Source organism: Boleophthalmus pectinirostris, unplaced genomic scaffold, assembly GCF_026225935.1.
Source record: "Boleophthalmus pectinirostris isolate CB_2022bp ecotype Guang Dong unplaced genomic scaffold, ASM2622593v1 HiC_scaffold_1, whole genome shotgun sequence".
Taxonomy (NCBI): domain Eukaryota; kingdom Metazoa; phylum Chordata; class Actinopteri; order Gobiiformes; family Gobiidae; genus Boleophthalmus; species Boleophthalmus pectinirostris.
Window position 1 is genome coordinate 25,431,513 of NW_026570970.1, and position 17,370 is coordinate 25,448,882.

Consider the following 17,370-nt stretch of genomic DNA (forward strand, 5'->3'; position numbering starts at 1 on the left):
CCTACATTTCCTTAGAAAAGATTTCATTTAGTTCAGTAGGGGAAAAAATCCATTGCAGCCTGCACTATTTGTCTATGCACAAACCTATATGTCTTGGCCTTCCTATAGATGACCCCAGACAACTGACAGCCTACACATGCTATTAAAAGCTGCCCTGTGGTTCAACTGAGCACTACACTGGGCTGTACTGTCAGTGCACTGCAACCTCCCCAGAGTGCTCCTTTTACATAACTCCACATTTAACAAGTAGCTAGTCCTGTACCTTTGTCACTGTGGCTGAAGACGGCCAGGGTCTGTCCGCCCACACTGTGCATGGTGAATGGGTGATCTCTGGGAACATGGAGAGAGGCATCCTTCTCTCCCAGAGCATCCAGGCCAGTTAAGTCTGCGTTCAGTTTGAAGTCAACCTATGAAACAGACAGCAGAGACCAATGCTGGTGTTTACATTGGGCAAAACGGTGAACATGTATTGATATTTCCGAGCCAGAGCAGAAAAACTTTAATTAACATTATTGAGTTTATTGATTAATTTTGTACTGCTTCTTTCTTATGAGGCAATGGCTGGTAGCATTCACTACTACAGTTTTAATTTCATTTTAATTTTGAAATTACTACTTTTGAAACATATTATCATCTTCAGCTTATGAGAAGAAATTGGAGTACCTGGAGTGAACCTAAATGTATTATTCAAATAGAATATGTGCCCCATAAATTTTTATAATGCTTCATAAATTTATAATATGCGAAAAGTGATCTAATATAATCTTACCTCGGATTTCCCTTGCTTCCTGGCAGGTTTGAAAAAAAGAAAAGGGAAGGAAATTGGATTTTAATCTAACCCAACTCAAAATCTAAATTATCTAAGATTTTGATGTGATTATTAAAAAAATATATATTACTTTCCAATCGTAATTTTTCCAACCTCTCCCTTTTCTGATGCTTTTCCCCACTGTTGCGACAAGTACTTTGGCACCTGTAAAAAAAAAAAAAAAAAAAAAAAAACATTGAAAAATGAATCAATAAAAACAGAATCCAATGTATAAATTATAAAATGTACTTTTAAAAATTGTATGCAAAAATTAATTAACAATTAACAAAATGTGATGTCAATAACATCAAAAACATCCAAATCCCCGCTTGCAAATCTATGGCTTATGTTATCAGAGCGATATGGAGAAACGATACTGAATTGAGCTGAGCTACCGCTACCAGGTGAAAAAAAATTGTGAATTAAGCTGTTTATTTACAAACCTTCACGAGCCACACGCGTTTGCTTTGTTTGACACCGGTTAAATTAACTTCTCCTTTGTCTGACATGGTTTCGTTTAATCAAGAATCACAAAAGTTGCACAGTTGAGTTTTGATTCCAGTTGTTTGTAGAGCGTCTAATTGAAAACCGGAAATGCTACTTAAACTTCCTGTTTTGTTAACTTTCATAATAAAATACTTTACTATTAAATCATATTTTTTGCGAGGTAACTGTATGGGCAGGATAGGATTATGTTAACTGTATGCTAAATTTTGTATTCCAAGTCTTATACCACCAAATTATCTAATAATAAATTATGTGCACTGGCACTGCAGCAGAAACACTAAACACCAGACTACAAATAACTATAGGCCTACATATTGACAGAAGACTCCATGCAGATGGCTGTGAATAAATATGAATTGCTTGTGATCCCTTTTGGGCATGAAATAACATCATGCTTTCCCAGTTTTGCAGTCTTTTCTAAACTGGATTGTCTTACCAGTCACTATAAACATTTTCTCACAATAGTAAGCTGCTATCTGCTTTTACAAAAGTTGTAGATCCAGTTTGCTATGAGCATAAGCTATGATGTAGGCTTGGCACCATTATTGCCTGAAAGAAAATGTGCTGTATTAAAATGTATCAGTCAATCAATTTGTCAAACAATAGCTCATTGTGACTCTTTCAATAAGCAGTTATGAAGCTGGTATTAGCAGAAGCAGAATAAGTATTTGTACATCATAAGATGTACAAATATATTTCCAACTAGAATGGCTTTTAAACCTTGAAGCTTGAAACACAGAAGTAAACAGATCACAACAGACAGACCACTTTTCATTCAGATAGTACTTTTCCTATTGTCTCAAGGAGAACCCTAATAAATGTCTTTGTTTTGACTGCAAAGAAAAGCAGGTCTAGTTTGTGGATCCATGTCTTGAACAGCTGCTTATTGGGTGCACTCATTATTTCAGTAAATAAATTATGTATGTAAAGCTTGAGAGCAAAGTAAAATGAGATTAGCTTTCCATACATTAACATAAATTGTACAAAAACTCTGTGTAGCATTTGGAGTTAATTAAATACTAACACATACAATGATATTTATAAATAGAAAGAAGGAAATAAACATCTTTGTTTTATGTTTCATGTAAAAGTTAATATTTACTGGTTGTTTTGGATTTGGATTCTATTTAAAGGTCCTATATTACACAAAAGTGAGTTTTAAGCCAAGTTAAAAATCAAAGGCTGTCACCTCCTCAAAAACATACCAAAACAAACTGGAATTGTGTTTTTTTTAATTCATATATGTTTGAGTTATCTTTTATTATTAGTCTGTCTACATCTCCAAGCTCAAAATACCTTGTGATGTCATGGAGCATATTTCAAGTTAACTGCTACCTTTTACCTTTGCACTTCAGTAGAGATCGGCAATTTCAGAGTTGAAATCAACCAAATTATTCTAGAGAAGGTGTTTGGAGTTTAAAAACACAGTGGAGCACTTCCTGTATTACCACATTATACCACAAGAAGTGTTTTCTATCTGAGAGAAGAACTCGGCCTAAATATGTTTGTGTGTTAAATATGTGTGAATGAAACAAAAACTTCAGATATGTCTTTGGTGAGGAAAACAACATTATAATATTGATCAGAAAACATATAATATGAGCCATTTATGGAAAATGAATTTACTGCCCTGCATGACAGCAAACGTGCTGTATTTAGTCGTGTCAATCACTTGATCTATAGCTTTTTTCACCTCTGCTACAAGTGTATGTCGCCATCTTGTGGTCATTAATGAACTGAAAGAAAGTTGTCAGCTTTTTTACAGTCTCAAGTATGGTTTTTGTTTTTTGTTTTTTAATATTTGGGATTTTTTATATATAAATGCCTGCATGATTCTCTTTTACATAATATAATTTTTTGTAGAATCCAGTGGTATTTCTGAAAACAATAGTTAAATATCTGATTGCTGGGTGTTCATAGGTTAAGGGGAAACATTTCTTTTACAATTGGAGGGAGAAATACCATTGCTATCTTTACCACTGATCCATATTTTAGACCTCATTGTTTAGTCCTATTTTTCACTTGGCTCATGATGTCACTTTTGTTCCATTTTCCTCTGGGTTTTGGCCTGGTTTGGTGTAAAAGGTTTGTCAGTGTTACTTTTATTGCAGTTATTATGTCCCCTTGATCAAATTAGACATTTTTCTCTCTTGGCATACTTGACATCATGGTCAAACTTTAATGCTTATGATACATCAATGGAAATGTTCAGCAGCCTGCAGTGCCAATCAATGCTTTCTACAACGTGAATGCAATGGTCTGTATTGGAGTCCAGTGGTTCAAAGCAATGTCTCAGCAGGTGCACAAAACTAAGTGGTTTATGTGCACAAAGTGGCCCCTGTCATGTGATCAGCCCTCATCCTCTGCTCTTTATCTCCATCATTGCCTCGTGTTGAAAGAATTTGTACATAATGCTACATAAGCCAGGACTTCCTCTTTGCACCATACAATCTTTGAGTTGTTCCTAGCATTTGAAATTCATTCCAAGTCTGTTATCAGTGCAGCACGGGTTGAAAGGTTTTAAAAATCCTCTTTTATTATGGGTAATATGACCTTGGCTCTGATTGGATGAAAGCTTTTTGACATTTCTCTCCACAAGGTCATTACTCAATTGGAGGCAAAGAAGAAAAGAATCATGAACACATTCTCAATAATATCACATTTAATGAAGGCCTACTGAGTTTATTTGGTTACAGTTTTGTAATCCTGTATTTATTTTTACACGGTATTATAGCTTGTCCAAGTCAAATTTAGTCTGCTTTGTCCTTTTTCAATGCCTATTTATCTCTGGTTTTAAACATAGTTTTAATTCTTTGTGCTTAGGCAAGACACTTCACCCACCTTGCCTAGGATGAATGTGCGGTGTGTGACATATTTCTTATTTAGTAGAGCTCTTGTTTGACTTTGTTTCATAGTTATTGTGCATACAGTTTGGACCTATAGACCTAGAGATTTGGGTCTCATGTACACTTGATTTGAGATTTGAGACTGTAGACTACATTTGATCCTATTCTAGTCTCTGGGTTAAGTTATTGCTAAATTATCTAAATTATTGTTTCAATGGTGTGTGCAAGAAAAAACCCAGGCCAATTAGACAAAGCATTGGCATAAAACAACTCTGTTAATTGTCTATATTGTCCACTTGTCCTCTCAAACCTGTAATAAATACAGTATGACACAGTTTGACAGCAACGTCTGCCAAACCATATAATCCCTATTGTTATCATTTCCACAGTGAGAGGCTGCAGTGGGCTGAAGGACCGTTTCCATGGCAGCTCCTGTCTCAGAGCAGTTTAAAGCAGGAAGCCAGACGGAAAAGGACTAAATTGGTCCAAATGATTGTGTTGGTATAGTGAAAAGAGCTGTAGGCTAAAACACAGACAGGCTGCAAACGCAAGTTTAAAAAATTCTTAAAGGGATAGTGCAGGTAGCACAAAGACTGTATAAATATTTTTATAAAGTCTATGGTTTAGCATAAGGTGGTCACTATTTTGTATGAATAGGCCATCCATGTAGGCTAATGTAGTGCATTATATTTGAATTTGAATAGGCCTAATGCTAAATAAGGACGTCAAATATAAAAAACATGTCACTAGGCTATTTTCTACATAGCCTAAAAACTGTAAGTGATCATTTGCGAATATAAAGATTTAGGTTTTTCTATTTTGGTAGCATCTTCTTTCTTCTTTTTTTTTTTTTTTTTTTTTTTAATCACATTTTTAACAACCTTTAATGATTTTATACTTTTGATTTGAAGCAGTATTGTATTCCCACAGTAACCACACGGGAGTGCTATAATCATGATTTGCAGTGTAGGGCAAGTATCAAAAACTTTTTTTTTTCTGTGAATGCTTGAGCCTATTCTTATTATAAGGTCCAATTAGTTTGAGTTCAGATGTTATTTCCTGTTGCTTTCCCTATAGTCTCGTAATCTAAACCTATTTAATCCAGGAAGCTTCCTCTAACCTCTCCTTCATTATTAAATACTGTATTACCACTCAGTTGAGTTCTCATGTTTCACTTTCACTCACCAGTCAACCATGTGCCTATAAGATTACAATGTGATTAATTCATTGTGCTGACTGCATGTTTCTGCATAATGGAGAAAGTGAAGGAAACAAATAAACAGATTTATATATTTACAACAGTGGACATTTACTCAAAATGTCACCTGTAAGAACTTCAAATGAAGTAGGCATATGTATACTCAACAGACAATAAAAAAGTAAACATTGTACATTTTCTATTCTTATTTGCACCCTATCGTACCTTAATAATAAAAATGCATCTCTTGTGCATGCATTTTTAGTTAGCCTACTTCAAATTAATGTATAGGATCAGAATTTAAAATATGCCTATTTTTTTCCAACATAGACTTTCAAATTACTTTTTTTTTACTCATTACTCATAACCACACATGACATTTGTTTTGACAGGAGAAATACTAAGTTACATTCTCAAAAGACTGCGTAAGGTCTTGTTATTTGAACACTTGTGAAACCCTTATTCAGTACTAACCCAAGCAAAAACACACGCAAAGGTTACATGCAAATGTATGAGGTATAGGGGATATTTATGCTCCCATGTTATAGAGGTCTGACTCTATGGACTTACTACTTACAAGATGTTGCCTTTAGATTATGAATTTAAAGGCCGTACATAGTAAAAAAAAAAAAAAAGTTTTTAAATCAGATGGAATTGGATCATCAAGGCAAAGCATTAACATCTCCATGGAAACAAGAAAATAGCAAACAACCACCCATCAGTAAAGTTACATAATGAACCTTCATAAAAGATCTCAAAAAAAAATCCTCATTTTCCTGTCACAAATAAAATATTAGGCTATAATTCTAAATATCAATTGATTGTTTACTGGTTGCTATGTAGAAATGTGATCCTGAGTTATTGAACATTGCACCAGATGCACCTTTGTCACATAAAAAAATGAAGAATGAAAATCGGACATTTTGAAGTTCACATTGTATGGAAATGACAGTATTGAATATGCTTGATACATTGTGTTCTGTCAAGGACTCAATGAATACAAAACTGGTTTTGAGACTCTAAAGTGTTGCCTTATGAAAATTACAGCAGTTCAACAGCAGTAAAATCTGTGGGAAGAGAACCTCATGAATGAATGCAGTTGGCCACGATATTTAGTATCACAGTGTATTGTTTCTGTTGAGAGGGGGGCTGGCCAATATAAATAAGACAGCACAGTAGACACAAGCCCTGCAGACTACTGTACGGCATCACTGAGTTAGCAGGATTTGGGCTACAAATGTGGCTTTGCTGTTTCAAGTCTTTTCTCTTTTATTCTGCATCAACATATTATTCTACCAAACAATTTGCACAACCTAAACTGCAGCAGTCTTCACCAAAATGTATCACATAATGATCAGAAATCATTACATGATTACTTTTATTATAGCAATCCATAAAAGCCCCAGTTGTGTTGAGCAGTGACTTGTCCTTAGGCAAGACACTTCACGAACCTTTCATAATATGAATGTGGTGTGTGAAGGTGGTGAAGAGGTGGTGGAACAACCTTGCTTCCATCAATTTGCCCCAAGGCAGTTGTGGCTACAGAAGAATCTTACCACCACCATGCATTAAGTGAATGAATAATGCAAAGTGAATCGATGATGTCCTAAAAGGCAATTATTATTGTTATTTAGTTGGTTCTGGTTTTAGACATGTTTGAGAAGTCCTTTTTTGGTAATAATATCATGTTATAATTATAATATAATATAATGGTCATAAATAGTAGTTGGTTACACATTCTACTGTATGTTTCCATTGATAAATTTTACTTCAAGATAGTTTTATAAATGTTATTTTAAACTCACAATATAAAGTTTAAAATTCACCTAACCTCAAAACCCATGTGTTTGTCACCTTAGAGTGTGTTATCATTGACACTGTACCTGTCTTGTCGGACACTCCACAGTGTGACATGTGTAATCTGAGATAGAGCTGTTCCATGTGTATATGCTTGTGGTTACACTCAACAGAGCTGCGTATTGTAGAGTCATTTTCCCTGGACATCTGGATATTTTCAATGTACTATAGGAGCCGATGGGATTATGTATAATTACATTTACAGTATAGTCTATAATCATATTTTTATACAGTCTGAAAGGGTAGTGGCACAACAGAACATGTGTATTGCCCCACACAATTATTTTCATTCACTCAGACTACTATTTACTGTAGTCAATATGGAGTATTCTTGTATGTTAAAAAAAATTCTAGTAATATTATTTTGAAGTTTTACTAGAGTATCATTCAGTCTATAAAAAATTTACATTGATAATAGGCTTACATCACCGGAATATTTGTTTGTTTTCAGAATACCTGAATTTAATATTCAATATTTAATGTTTTTTTTTTTTTCTGTTTGTACAATACATGTAATTCATAAGTCAGATGTTACATACATTTGGTCTCAACAGCTGGCTGTGTTACTTATACTCTGAAGTAAGTATTGCTTAACGTACAACTAGAACCAGTACTTTTACTTGAGTACAGACTATAATTTGTGACTACACTGCTCCTCTCAGTGAAGTGTGAGTTACATCTGCTGACAGCCTGAGACGCTTACACTGCAGAGAGCTCATCTGTCTCATCCACACAGCACTGGTGGACACAGCTCCTCCTCCTGCTGCTGCTATTCTGAGATTCAATAGATTTCGCACTTCTCTCACTTCACAACTGCATGGATTCCCTGATAGTGGGTTTCCAGTTTGCCTTGTTATTTTGAGATAGTCTTGATAGGAATGCGCAATTATTTATTATTATTTATAACAATGAATCCAAGGTGAATTGTAAAAGATCGTCTTTTTACATGCTTTTATTATAGCCTTTCCAAGAAATCATCATTAGGTCCATAATATTAGACTATAATTTTTTTTTCTGGACCAATAAGGTGACAATAAGTGTTATCTTATCTACATAGCATAACTTTATTTTGTAGATACTCCCAAAAAAGCCTTCAGGATAAAAAAAAAATAGGAAAAAGTAACCTTTGTGTGTTCTTCCTTAATTAATGTGCCACACCATTGTTAGAAGATAAGATGGAATACATTGAGGTTTTGAATGGCAACAGAAAACACCAGACAGCTGAAATGAAGATGCCTATTTAGGCATCAGAGTTCAGTGACCGCTAGTGGCAACACATAACAGCATGGGTGATGTACATGTGCTTTGGACTGAGGCCCCAAACAGTGACTGTGTAGAATAATCCTTCACTGGTTTACTCCTGTCTGCAGAGAGATCTAGCAGCCCTCTGTGCTGCTGTGTGCACAAACACAGTGGCAGGTCAGTGTGGTTCATGATCAGAAGGAGACAGTATCACAGGTCAATTTGTTTCCACATACACAATTTACATATTCATTTTATAAAAATTAAATTTCAAAATAATAATCTATCTTAACTTTAATCACTTAATAATTTTAGGGGTTAACCAAAGCTTGGCAGTGAATAATGTCCACATTCCGAAACTGATCACACAGTATAGGTACTTTTTATTTTTTATCTTACGCATGTTAAGCAGAAAGGATATGAAGTGGGGTGTGCCACAGATTAATGCCATAACGTTTGACAATTAAGAGTCAAAAATGCAAAGCAAAGTACACCTTATGTCTGAAAGTGTATTTCGGGGGAGCGCCTTCACTCGGCATTTTCCGTCCCTTTCCGCCGTGTTGACTCGCCTCCTCCTCAGACTGCTTTATGTCTGGCGCACGGACCATGCGCGGTCGCCATGTTACGGAGCACCCTCCCCTCCAGTCCCGTCACAGCGGAGCACAGCAGCGGCACAGGCTACACTGAACAGCGCTATCGGGAGGACCAGTGATACAGCAAAACCCACACCACCACCAGGACTCACTGGGATGGATTAAAGCTTTTTCACGACGGCGCTTGGAGGCCATTTGATACTTTATGGAACTGTGCATCGGATATAAGGTGGATGGTTTTGATTTTCTCTTTATTTGAAGACATCGAGCAGTGAAAACATACAGCAGTCAGTGTTTAGCTGCTAGCCGGTGACTCCTCTATCCGGCTAGCACCTAAATTCAGCGCTGACTTACTCAGCAGCTTCTCCGTAACAGTACGAAGGGATCTTACAAGTTGTCTTTATGAAACCATCAACATGTTAGCGCTTGATTAAATCGTTTGATCGGTTAACACCGGGAAACTTCCCAGGCATCAGCTGACTTTAGCTTTAGCTGTTCAGCCATCCGTCACTAGCCTCTGTCGCTTCTGAAGCTAACGCACAACAGCGGGCTGTGCATGGGAGGCTGAAATCAGCACCACTGACAAGATATTGAAAAGAGTCGCACAACATTTGCTCCGATATTTTATTTTTGATTGTGCTGTCCAAACGTAGTTGTGTCAAAACGGCGCCCTCAACGAACTCTAAGTTTACTGCATACTGTCAGAGACCGACAAACCCCCGGATCATCTCCAAATGCATCATCCGGAGCCCGCCGCAGACTCTGGCAGTGGCAGGAAGATGGCGCATCAGGCCGTCTTCCATCGGAGGGGTAGTAACACGGGCAGCGGGAGCGGCACAGTGCTGTCACCACCTGCAAACGCCGTGGTCAATAATAGCCACGTCACAGCGGATGAGTATCAGCCCGCCCTGTTGATTCAGTGTCAGCCGCCCGCAGGCTCCTCTTCCCCGGGTCCACACCACCCTCCACCCCAAAGCCTGAACCTGCTCTCCCAGGCCCAGCCCGCCCAGGCCACCGGGGCTCTGACCAAGAAGAAGAGTGGTTTTCAAATCACGAGCGTGACCCCAGCTCAGGTCTCTGTGAGTACTAACAACAGTATTGCAGAAGACACAGAAAGTTATGACGACTTGGATGAGTCTCACACAGAGGATCTTTCCTCCTCTGAAATCCTGGATGCGTCTCTTTCCCGGGCCAATGATGTTGTCGGAGCTGAGAGGAGTTCCTCTGAGGAGACTCTGAATAACTTCCATGAAGCAGACACCCCAGGAGCTGTATCCCCGAACCAACCGGCCCACCCCCACTCCTTGCTCCAAACTTCGGCACACAGTGGAGCCATGGTAAATGGGACCGTACATCACCACCACCATCATCACCATCATCATCAACAACACCATCCTAACCAAACCCAGGCCTATGCTGGGAATCCCCCAGCTGCTGGAGCTTTACCCAACGTCACCCTGAAAATGCCTTCAAATGTGGGGCCTGCTCAGGAGAGTGTTTCCCAGGCTGCCCCTCCAGGTGTGGGGGTTGCGGCCCCAGGAAGTGTGGCTGGAATGCAGAGCTCTGCTGTGGGCACTGCAGTTAGCATAGTTAATCCCCAGAGCAGCAGTGTTAGTAATGTGAATATGTTGAGCTCTGCCAATGTGCCTGTGAGAGGAGGAATTAGCACAAGCGCTAGCAGTAGCACGTCTGGTTTTCCTCTCAATGTGATAAGCAGCAGTGGGGGCAGTGGAGGTAACCTTACAACTAGTACTCATGCCACCATTATTCAACAACAAACCAACCAAAACTCCAACATAACAATGACTCCTTCGAGTTCTGCTGCTGCAACCAGTGCCTCAGGAGGGATTGGGACCAGAGCTGCTGCTGTGCCCCCTGTCAGTACCCCCCACACTGCTGCACCCCAACAATCAGCCCCAGCCACCCACCCTGCCCCGGCCGTGGGCACCACCAGCTCTCGCTTCAGGGTGGTGAAGCTGGACTCCAGCTCAGAGCCCTTTAGGAAGGGCAGATGGACTTGTACAGAGTTTTATGATAAGGAAACCCCTGCCTCTGCACCCAGCTCCTCTGCCTCTGACAGCAGCTCAGTTGGTGTGCGTCAGTATGTGACCGAGAGCTTTGCTGGCCCCTCAGATCGTGAGACCACCAGTGGCAGTTCTGTTAGCAGCAGTGTGAGCACTTTGAGCCATTACACTGACAGTGTGTGCAGTGGGGAATCCACACAGCACCCCCAGGACTATGCCTCGCTCCCTGCGGGTTTTCAGCCTGTCGCCCCTGCAGCTGTGAACCACATGTATGCCCAGGACCCTCTGTCCCAGGTGAAGACCAGTGTGGCCCAGACGAACGTCCACCTCCCTACGTCTATGACCGGACTCCAGTCCCAACAACTCACCTACGCTCAGGCAGTGGCAAGTCAGCCCACCGGCCCTGGCCCTGTCCCAGTTCAACCACAGAAAGTGAATTACCCTGTCCCACAGCAGGCCACCCCAGGGCAGGGGAGACCTGAGTACACCCAACCTATCTCTAATGTGGTGGGTTCAGGTAACAGTCAGATAGTGGGTGCTCCTCAGCCCACTCCCCTCCAGGCCCCTTCAGTGCCCACTCATGTCGGGCAGTCTCACCTGGACGGCCCACAGCAGAAGCCACAGTCTCTTCCAACACAGATCCAGACACCGAGCATGGGCCCACTGTCAGCCACAAGTGTTCCTCCCCACAACCATAAGAATGACCCCCAAACTGCTGCTCTGACAGTCAGTGCCGGGGGGAGGCTTACCCAGGATCCCAGCATCGCCCAAGCTGCCCTATATGCTAGCCTGCCGTCCTTTACAACCACCCAGCTCCAGGATGCCCAGAGACTCCTTCTCCAACACCAGTCTGCTCTGCTGGGACTGCCCAAGGTCCCAGGGACAGAGGCAGGGGGCGCTACTGCGGGACAAGAGGCTGAGGGCAACGCTGCTGCCAGTGCCTTAACATCTGCCACCAAGACCGTAGATGGAGAAGAGGAAGGGTAAGAACTTTATCAACACTTTGAAATGCACACAATGGCTGAGCCTCACTGCACATTTTAACCACACAAGGAAATGGTTTACAGTATCTAATGGTATTAACAGAGTGTGAACAAGTTTATCAAGATGAACTTTTTGCAATTCAAATTCAAAACAGCGCATTTAGATAACTTAGCAGCAGAGTTGAAAAGAGTAGAAAATCAGTGTCCAGATAAAATCTATATAATTCTTGTTTCTAAGTTTCTTATCAGATTGTTGTATGCTGCTGGTACCAGTTGCTGTCTGTGGTATGTGATGAGACACTGTGCAGGCCTCAGCTGGAGGTGACTCAAGGCTAAATTACAGTTTGCACACTGCCGCCATCGTCTTGTCGCCGTTGTTTTTGATTTATGGATCTGCGTCGAGGTCTATGCGCCATGAAGTAATTCATCTCCACAATGCTAGGCGTTCATGTATACAAAATGAAGGGGGAAAGCAGAGTTACGGAAATGTATGTAGAGAGGACCAATCACAGCCCTTATTGTCTGTGTCTCTTTCCCTTACTGTCTGCGTCGGTTCGATGCATAGTTAGAAAATTTCTGAGGTTCATGTAGGTTGACGCAGATGCTTTGCGGAGGGGGCTCAATGCGACTCAGACTCTGTGTTGTGACTTAGACGAGTTGACGCATGACCATAAATTGGGTTCAGTGTTTCCCACACATTCTGAGCAAACTATGATGTATGGTTGTCAAAAGTATCAAAAATCACATATTATAATAGACCTGTCATAATTACTATATTGTCTTATCGTTCAATATATTTTTATTATTTATTTATTATTTATTTTATTTATTTATTTATTTCGGTCACAGGTATATCTTGACATTAATTCATAAACAGTCATATTTAACATATACAGACCGAAAAGGTGCAGGCTGAAGCTTAAGCTTATTATGCCTACCCTTTATTCCTTTGTCAGAGCGTCATCTTGACAGCAGTTCATCTTCATAAATACAGCAGGAGGAAACAAACTAATCAGTAACAGAAAAACAAAGTTCTACAGCACAAACTATCATATTTCATGTATCTGTCCAGAGTTAAACATTTAAACTTCTTTATGAAAGACATAACTATATGACAGATGGAACAATAATTTTTGGGGGTCAATATACATCTTGGTTACTTTTTCGTTGTATGAATGGGCATTTCTTTTATGTTTCTGTTCTGTGTTAAGATTTGAGCTGAAAAGGGCTGAATAAATAACTTCATGACTCATCATAGATACAAAATGACTAAATTACTAAAGTGTTTCATTCTGCTATTTATTTATTGAAGTACTTTTAGTATAGTTGTCTGGGAAAAGTTGTGCTTTAGGTAATTTCTTCCAACAACGTATCTTCAAAATTTGTTTGCGTGACATGCCTGCATACTGATCAGTATTGAAACTAGTATTATTGAAGCTCAATACTCATTCGAACAGGTATTAAACTACTAAAAATATCATATAAACAAGACCAAATTTGACATTTCCTGAATAGTTTGGGAGTTTTGAATAAATAGTTTTATATAATAATTAGGGATGGGCATGGGCATCGATAATTGATCATTAAGAATTTCATCAATCATGTTAATTTTTAATCGACAAACCAAATGTAGGTTGCTGTATGTAGGAAAGCGTAAGGAGACGAGGTTGCATCTGACAGTACGAACAATGGAGATACGTCCTCACAGTCCCACATTTGGGCTATGGCACACCTCCTTGGAGATCACTATACCACTCAATGAGTGCGTATACGTACATGCACAAGTATCCCGGTTATTGGGATTTTTTAGCATGTATACACAGTATCCTGGTTACTGCAGCTGCAACAGAAGCTGACTGCATCACTGCACAAGGAAAGGGCTGCATTTTTCAGCCCTTATAGTTTATGCAAATTAGCCATGCGGTTTAAGTTTAGTTTCTGTCAGACGTAAACAATATGCTCAAAGCTATAGTAAACACATTATAATCTCAAACGGGCCAATGTCGCTCTATAGTGGTTATGGTTTATATGTTGTAAAGTTGAGTTTATTTCTGTGGATTAGTAATAGTACTAATAATGATACTAATTTTAATATAAAAACATTGATGATTAATCAAAAATCGATCGTTAATTCTCCAGACTATTAAGATAATTTGATCAAATGCATCCTTAATAATAATGCAAGAGGTAACAGTGTGATTTTTGTGAAACCCAATTTGGCTGTTTTTTTGTTGTTTTTTTGTTGTTTTTTTTTTAAAGACTGGCTTTAAGGATACTTTGCTGCATCATTGACATGCATTTTAATTATTTATCGTAGCAATATTTTAGTGCCTGATTTTTCATGTTGCGTGGTAAGAAAAAACGGTCCTGTTAAGTGGAGGAAGTGTTGTGTCTTTACTTGTTGACATAGAAGGTATAGTACAGCAGTCTTCTTTTCTTTCCTTGTCTAAAAGCTTATTGATTAGGTAAGCGCTCTCTTACTTGTACTCTCTACCCACCATCTCCCCAGTTCCTCAAGCCTTTTATCATGATAGCCCCTAGTCACCAAAGCTTTGAACAATTTGATTGATAATTTGAGTCTTAGAGACAGACCAACATGTTTGGCATATTTGCAATTTTTTTGCGTATTGGTTTTAATTTAATTTAATTAATTTCCAGCAGATGCCGATATTTTGTTTGAGTCAACCAACTGTCTAAATTGCATAAAATTGAAATATTTGGAAAAAAAAAAGTCAAAATCTGCACTACGTGCCAGCCCAAAAATATTGTGAGACCTTATCGGCCATTGTTTTCTCTGGATTCTAGGCAATCAGTATCAGCCATGAAAAAACCCCACAAAAAAACATATTTACAGTTCCAGGAACGTTTAATGACCTCGCAGGAAATTTGTCATATTTTGCTTTCTATAATCTGACTTGTCTACTGTTGCTTATTTAAAGACTTCAGTAGTGGCATCATGCCACTACTGAAGTCTTTAAATAAGCAACAAACATGCCACTGGCATGTTTGTTTTTCAGTTTGCTTCAGATACCTCAGTTGGCAATATTTGCACTGAAGCATTCATGTAGGAAGTTATAAGTACAGTAAACAATTGGTTACTGAATTCATACCAGCATTTTCTCATTCTCTGAATACTTTCACAGTACGTCACAGTACATACCTGATTCTTACTGTCTTAAAAATATGAAAAACAGAACCAATTTATTTAAAATGCTTTGCAGCACTCACAACTTATTCCTGACTTTCCTAACACATTTCTAACATCCGCTTATTCACTGCAGTAAGTTTGTAAGCATGTTTTACAACTTTCAGTGACCATCATGCCACTGCTAACAAAACTAGCATGCTAACAGCCCACTTCCTGGTTTGTAGATGACAAAAATGCTTTATAACTACATACTGACCGCACACAATGATCTTATTTTTGAGCTGTTTTTTTTTTTTTTTTTTTTTTTTTTTTTCCTGTATATTGTGAATTGTTATATTTACATGAAAATCATCTGGTACTCAGCCTGTTCTTAACCATGAGGGTCTACCACAATTCCTCTATATTTTGTAAAGACTGGGTAATCAGCAAGTTAAGGCAGAGTATTGCACATAGAGCAAGTAACATGTTTTGAAAAGCACTGCCAGTAATTATGGTTACAGTGGCCTCAAAGGTCCTTGTCCTTGTCTCAACTTTGTCTCTCAAAATTGGAAGTGCAGCAAAAACTATTCATTGACATTATGCAAATTGCCTATTTAAATTAGGTTGAAAATTCCTTGGGCAGCAGAGTTGTATGTATTATTCAGAACTCTCCTTGTTCTTGGTTTCATCTGTCAAGTAGTAAAGCAGTTTGTTAAACAATAGACAACTCTTGTATGGGCTGTTCCTTGAGTTTTGCTGCCATATTGTTACCATGTTAGTGTTAGCTGTTGAACACGTGTGTTTTCTCTTCAGACACTTGTCAACAAATCTCCCAGTGAATGTGTGGGACGACCCTCTGTCCCATTAAATCACAGGCCAAAGTAGTAAAACCAGCATTACTGTGTGCGGATGAGTGCTCATGTTTAGGAAGTACACAGCACCTTTTTACCTCTATATGTTTTTAATGGAAACATGCAGGCCACTGTTTGTTGTGGTTTAATGTATCTTTACCAGTCATGACCCCTGGTTAAAATGTCTTTGTTAATGGGCATAAAAAGCATAGGAAAGTTCTGTTTTTTTACTTGGATGGAGCAACTGCCACAGAAAAAGATTATAATTTTTATTTGTGTGGTTAAGCATTGTTGCCAGTGTTGGTCGGTGATCTCCAAATGGTCCTATTAAGCATGAAATTACTATAGACTGGTTGATTATTATTTATTTAACCAGGATAGTCTCACTGAGATTTGTATTCTGATTTTCAGGAAAATCCTAGCATCAGAGGGAAGCTATTTACTTTTAGTGCACCCTTATCTTTCTGACTTTTCTTTTTATCTTGTCATCTTTCTAGTTATCCAGTAGTTTATCTATTTACTTGACAGGGGCAGTAACCTTTTTAATCTACTGATTACAGCAATTTAATTTCAATTTGTTGTTCCTTGCCTGGAAACGTAGAAAGACATTAGACATTACAAAAGTAATACATTTAATTTTAAAACACAATGTATTTTCTGGGATTGTTACTTGAAATTATAACATTTTGCACTGGGAATGTAACCAAGCACTTTCCTGTGCCAGACTGCCAGCCAGGTATATAAACTAATGGGGCTGGGTGATTATTGATGTAATTTTGTGCAATATTTATTTGGTTAGATCTATAACATTAATCAGTGTTAATCCAGAGCAATTAACAATTTAAAACAAAGTCTTGTATCTTTTGAATGTGGAAAAAGTCCTCAAAACGCTGTATATAACTAGAATCTGAAACCCATGAATAATTTGTCTGTATTGCATGTTTTGAACCAATTAAGTTTTTTCAGCAGTCAGTTGATGTGATCCACATTGTTGTCCAGACCCCACCCCCATAACTGCGTGTAGTTTGAGCAGCTGTGAGTGGGTCTGAGTGGCAGTGATGTCTGTACTGTTTTCAGTGTGATCTTCCCCATGGCAGCGCACTGGGCCACTCTGCTTTGTGTGGAGATCAGCAACATCCCCTAAATCCACAACAGGCAAAGGAAGTGACCCGATCTGACCCGGTCCACACCAGCACAGCGGACCGGACCAGCCCAAACCGGCCCAAACAGCACTCTCAAATCCCACCATTGTGTAACCCCCTCTGTTGCCTTCCCTATGGCCTGGCTGCTATGTTTTGAGTGGTCCCCTGGGAGACATTATTTCATGGTCTGGG

The 17,370-nt window shown here is 39.0% G+C and overlaps 2 protein-coding genes across 2 annotated transcripts in view; one reads left to right on the forward strand and one right to left on the reverse strand.

Annotated features, from left to right (window-relative positions):
- LOC110156091 (general transcription factor IIF subunit 2-like) overlaps positions 1–1,409 on the reverse strand; it is a 60,270-nt gene extending 58,861 nt beyond the window's left edge. The window contains exons 1-4 of the mRNA XM_020920275.2: positions 1,252–1,409; positions 900–973; positions 770–788; positions 263–407 (exon numbers count right to left, since the gene is read on the reverse strand). Coding sequence (XP_020775934.2) covers positions 263–407; positions 770–788; positions 900–973; positions 1,252–1,317 — 304 coding nt within the window. The 5' untranslated portion in view covers positions 1,318–1,409. The remainder of the gene's footprint in view (positions 1–262; positions 408–769; positions 789–899; positions 974–1,251) is intronic.
- Positions 1,410–9,094: 7,685 nt separating this feature from the next.
- The window catches only part of tsc22d1 (TSC22 domain family, member 1), a 35,284-nt gene continuing 27,008 nt past the window's right edge, over positions 9,095–17,370 (forward strand). Inside the window, exon 1 of the mRNA XM_020920316.2 lies at positions 9,095–12,058. Within this exon, the coding sequence (XP_020775975.1) occupies positions 9,786–12,058 (2,273 nt within the window). The 5' untranslated portion in view covers positions 9,095–9,785. The remainder of the gene's footprint in view (positions 12,059–17,370) is intronic.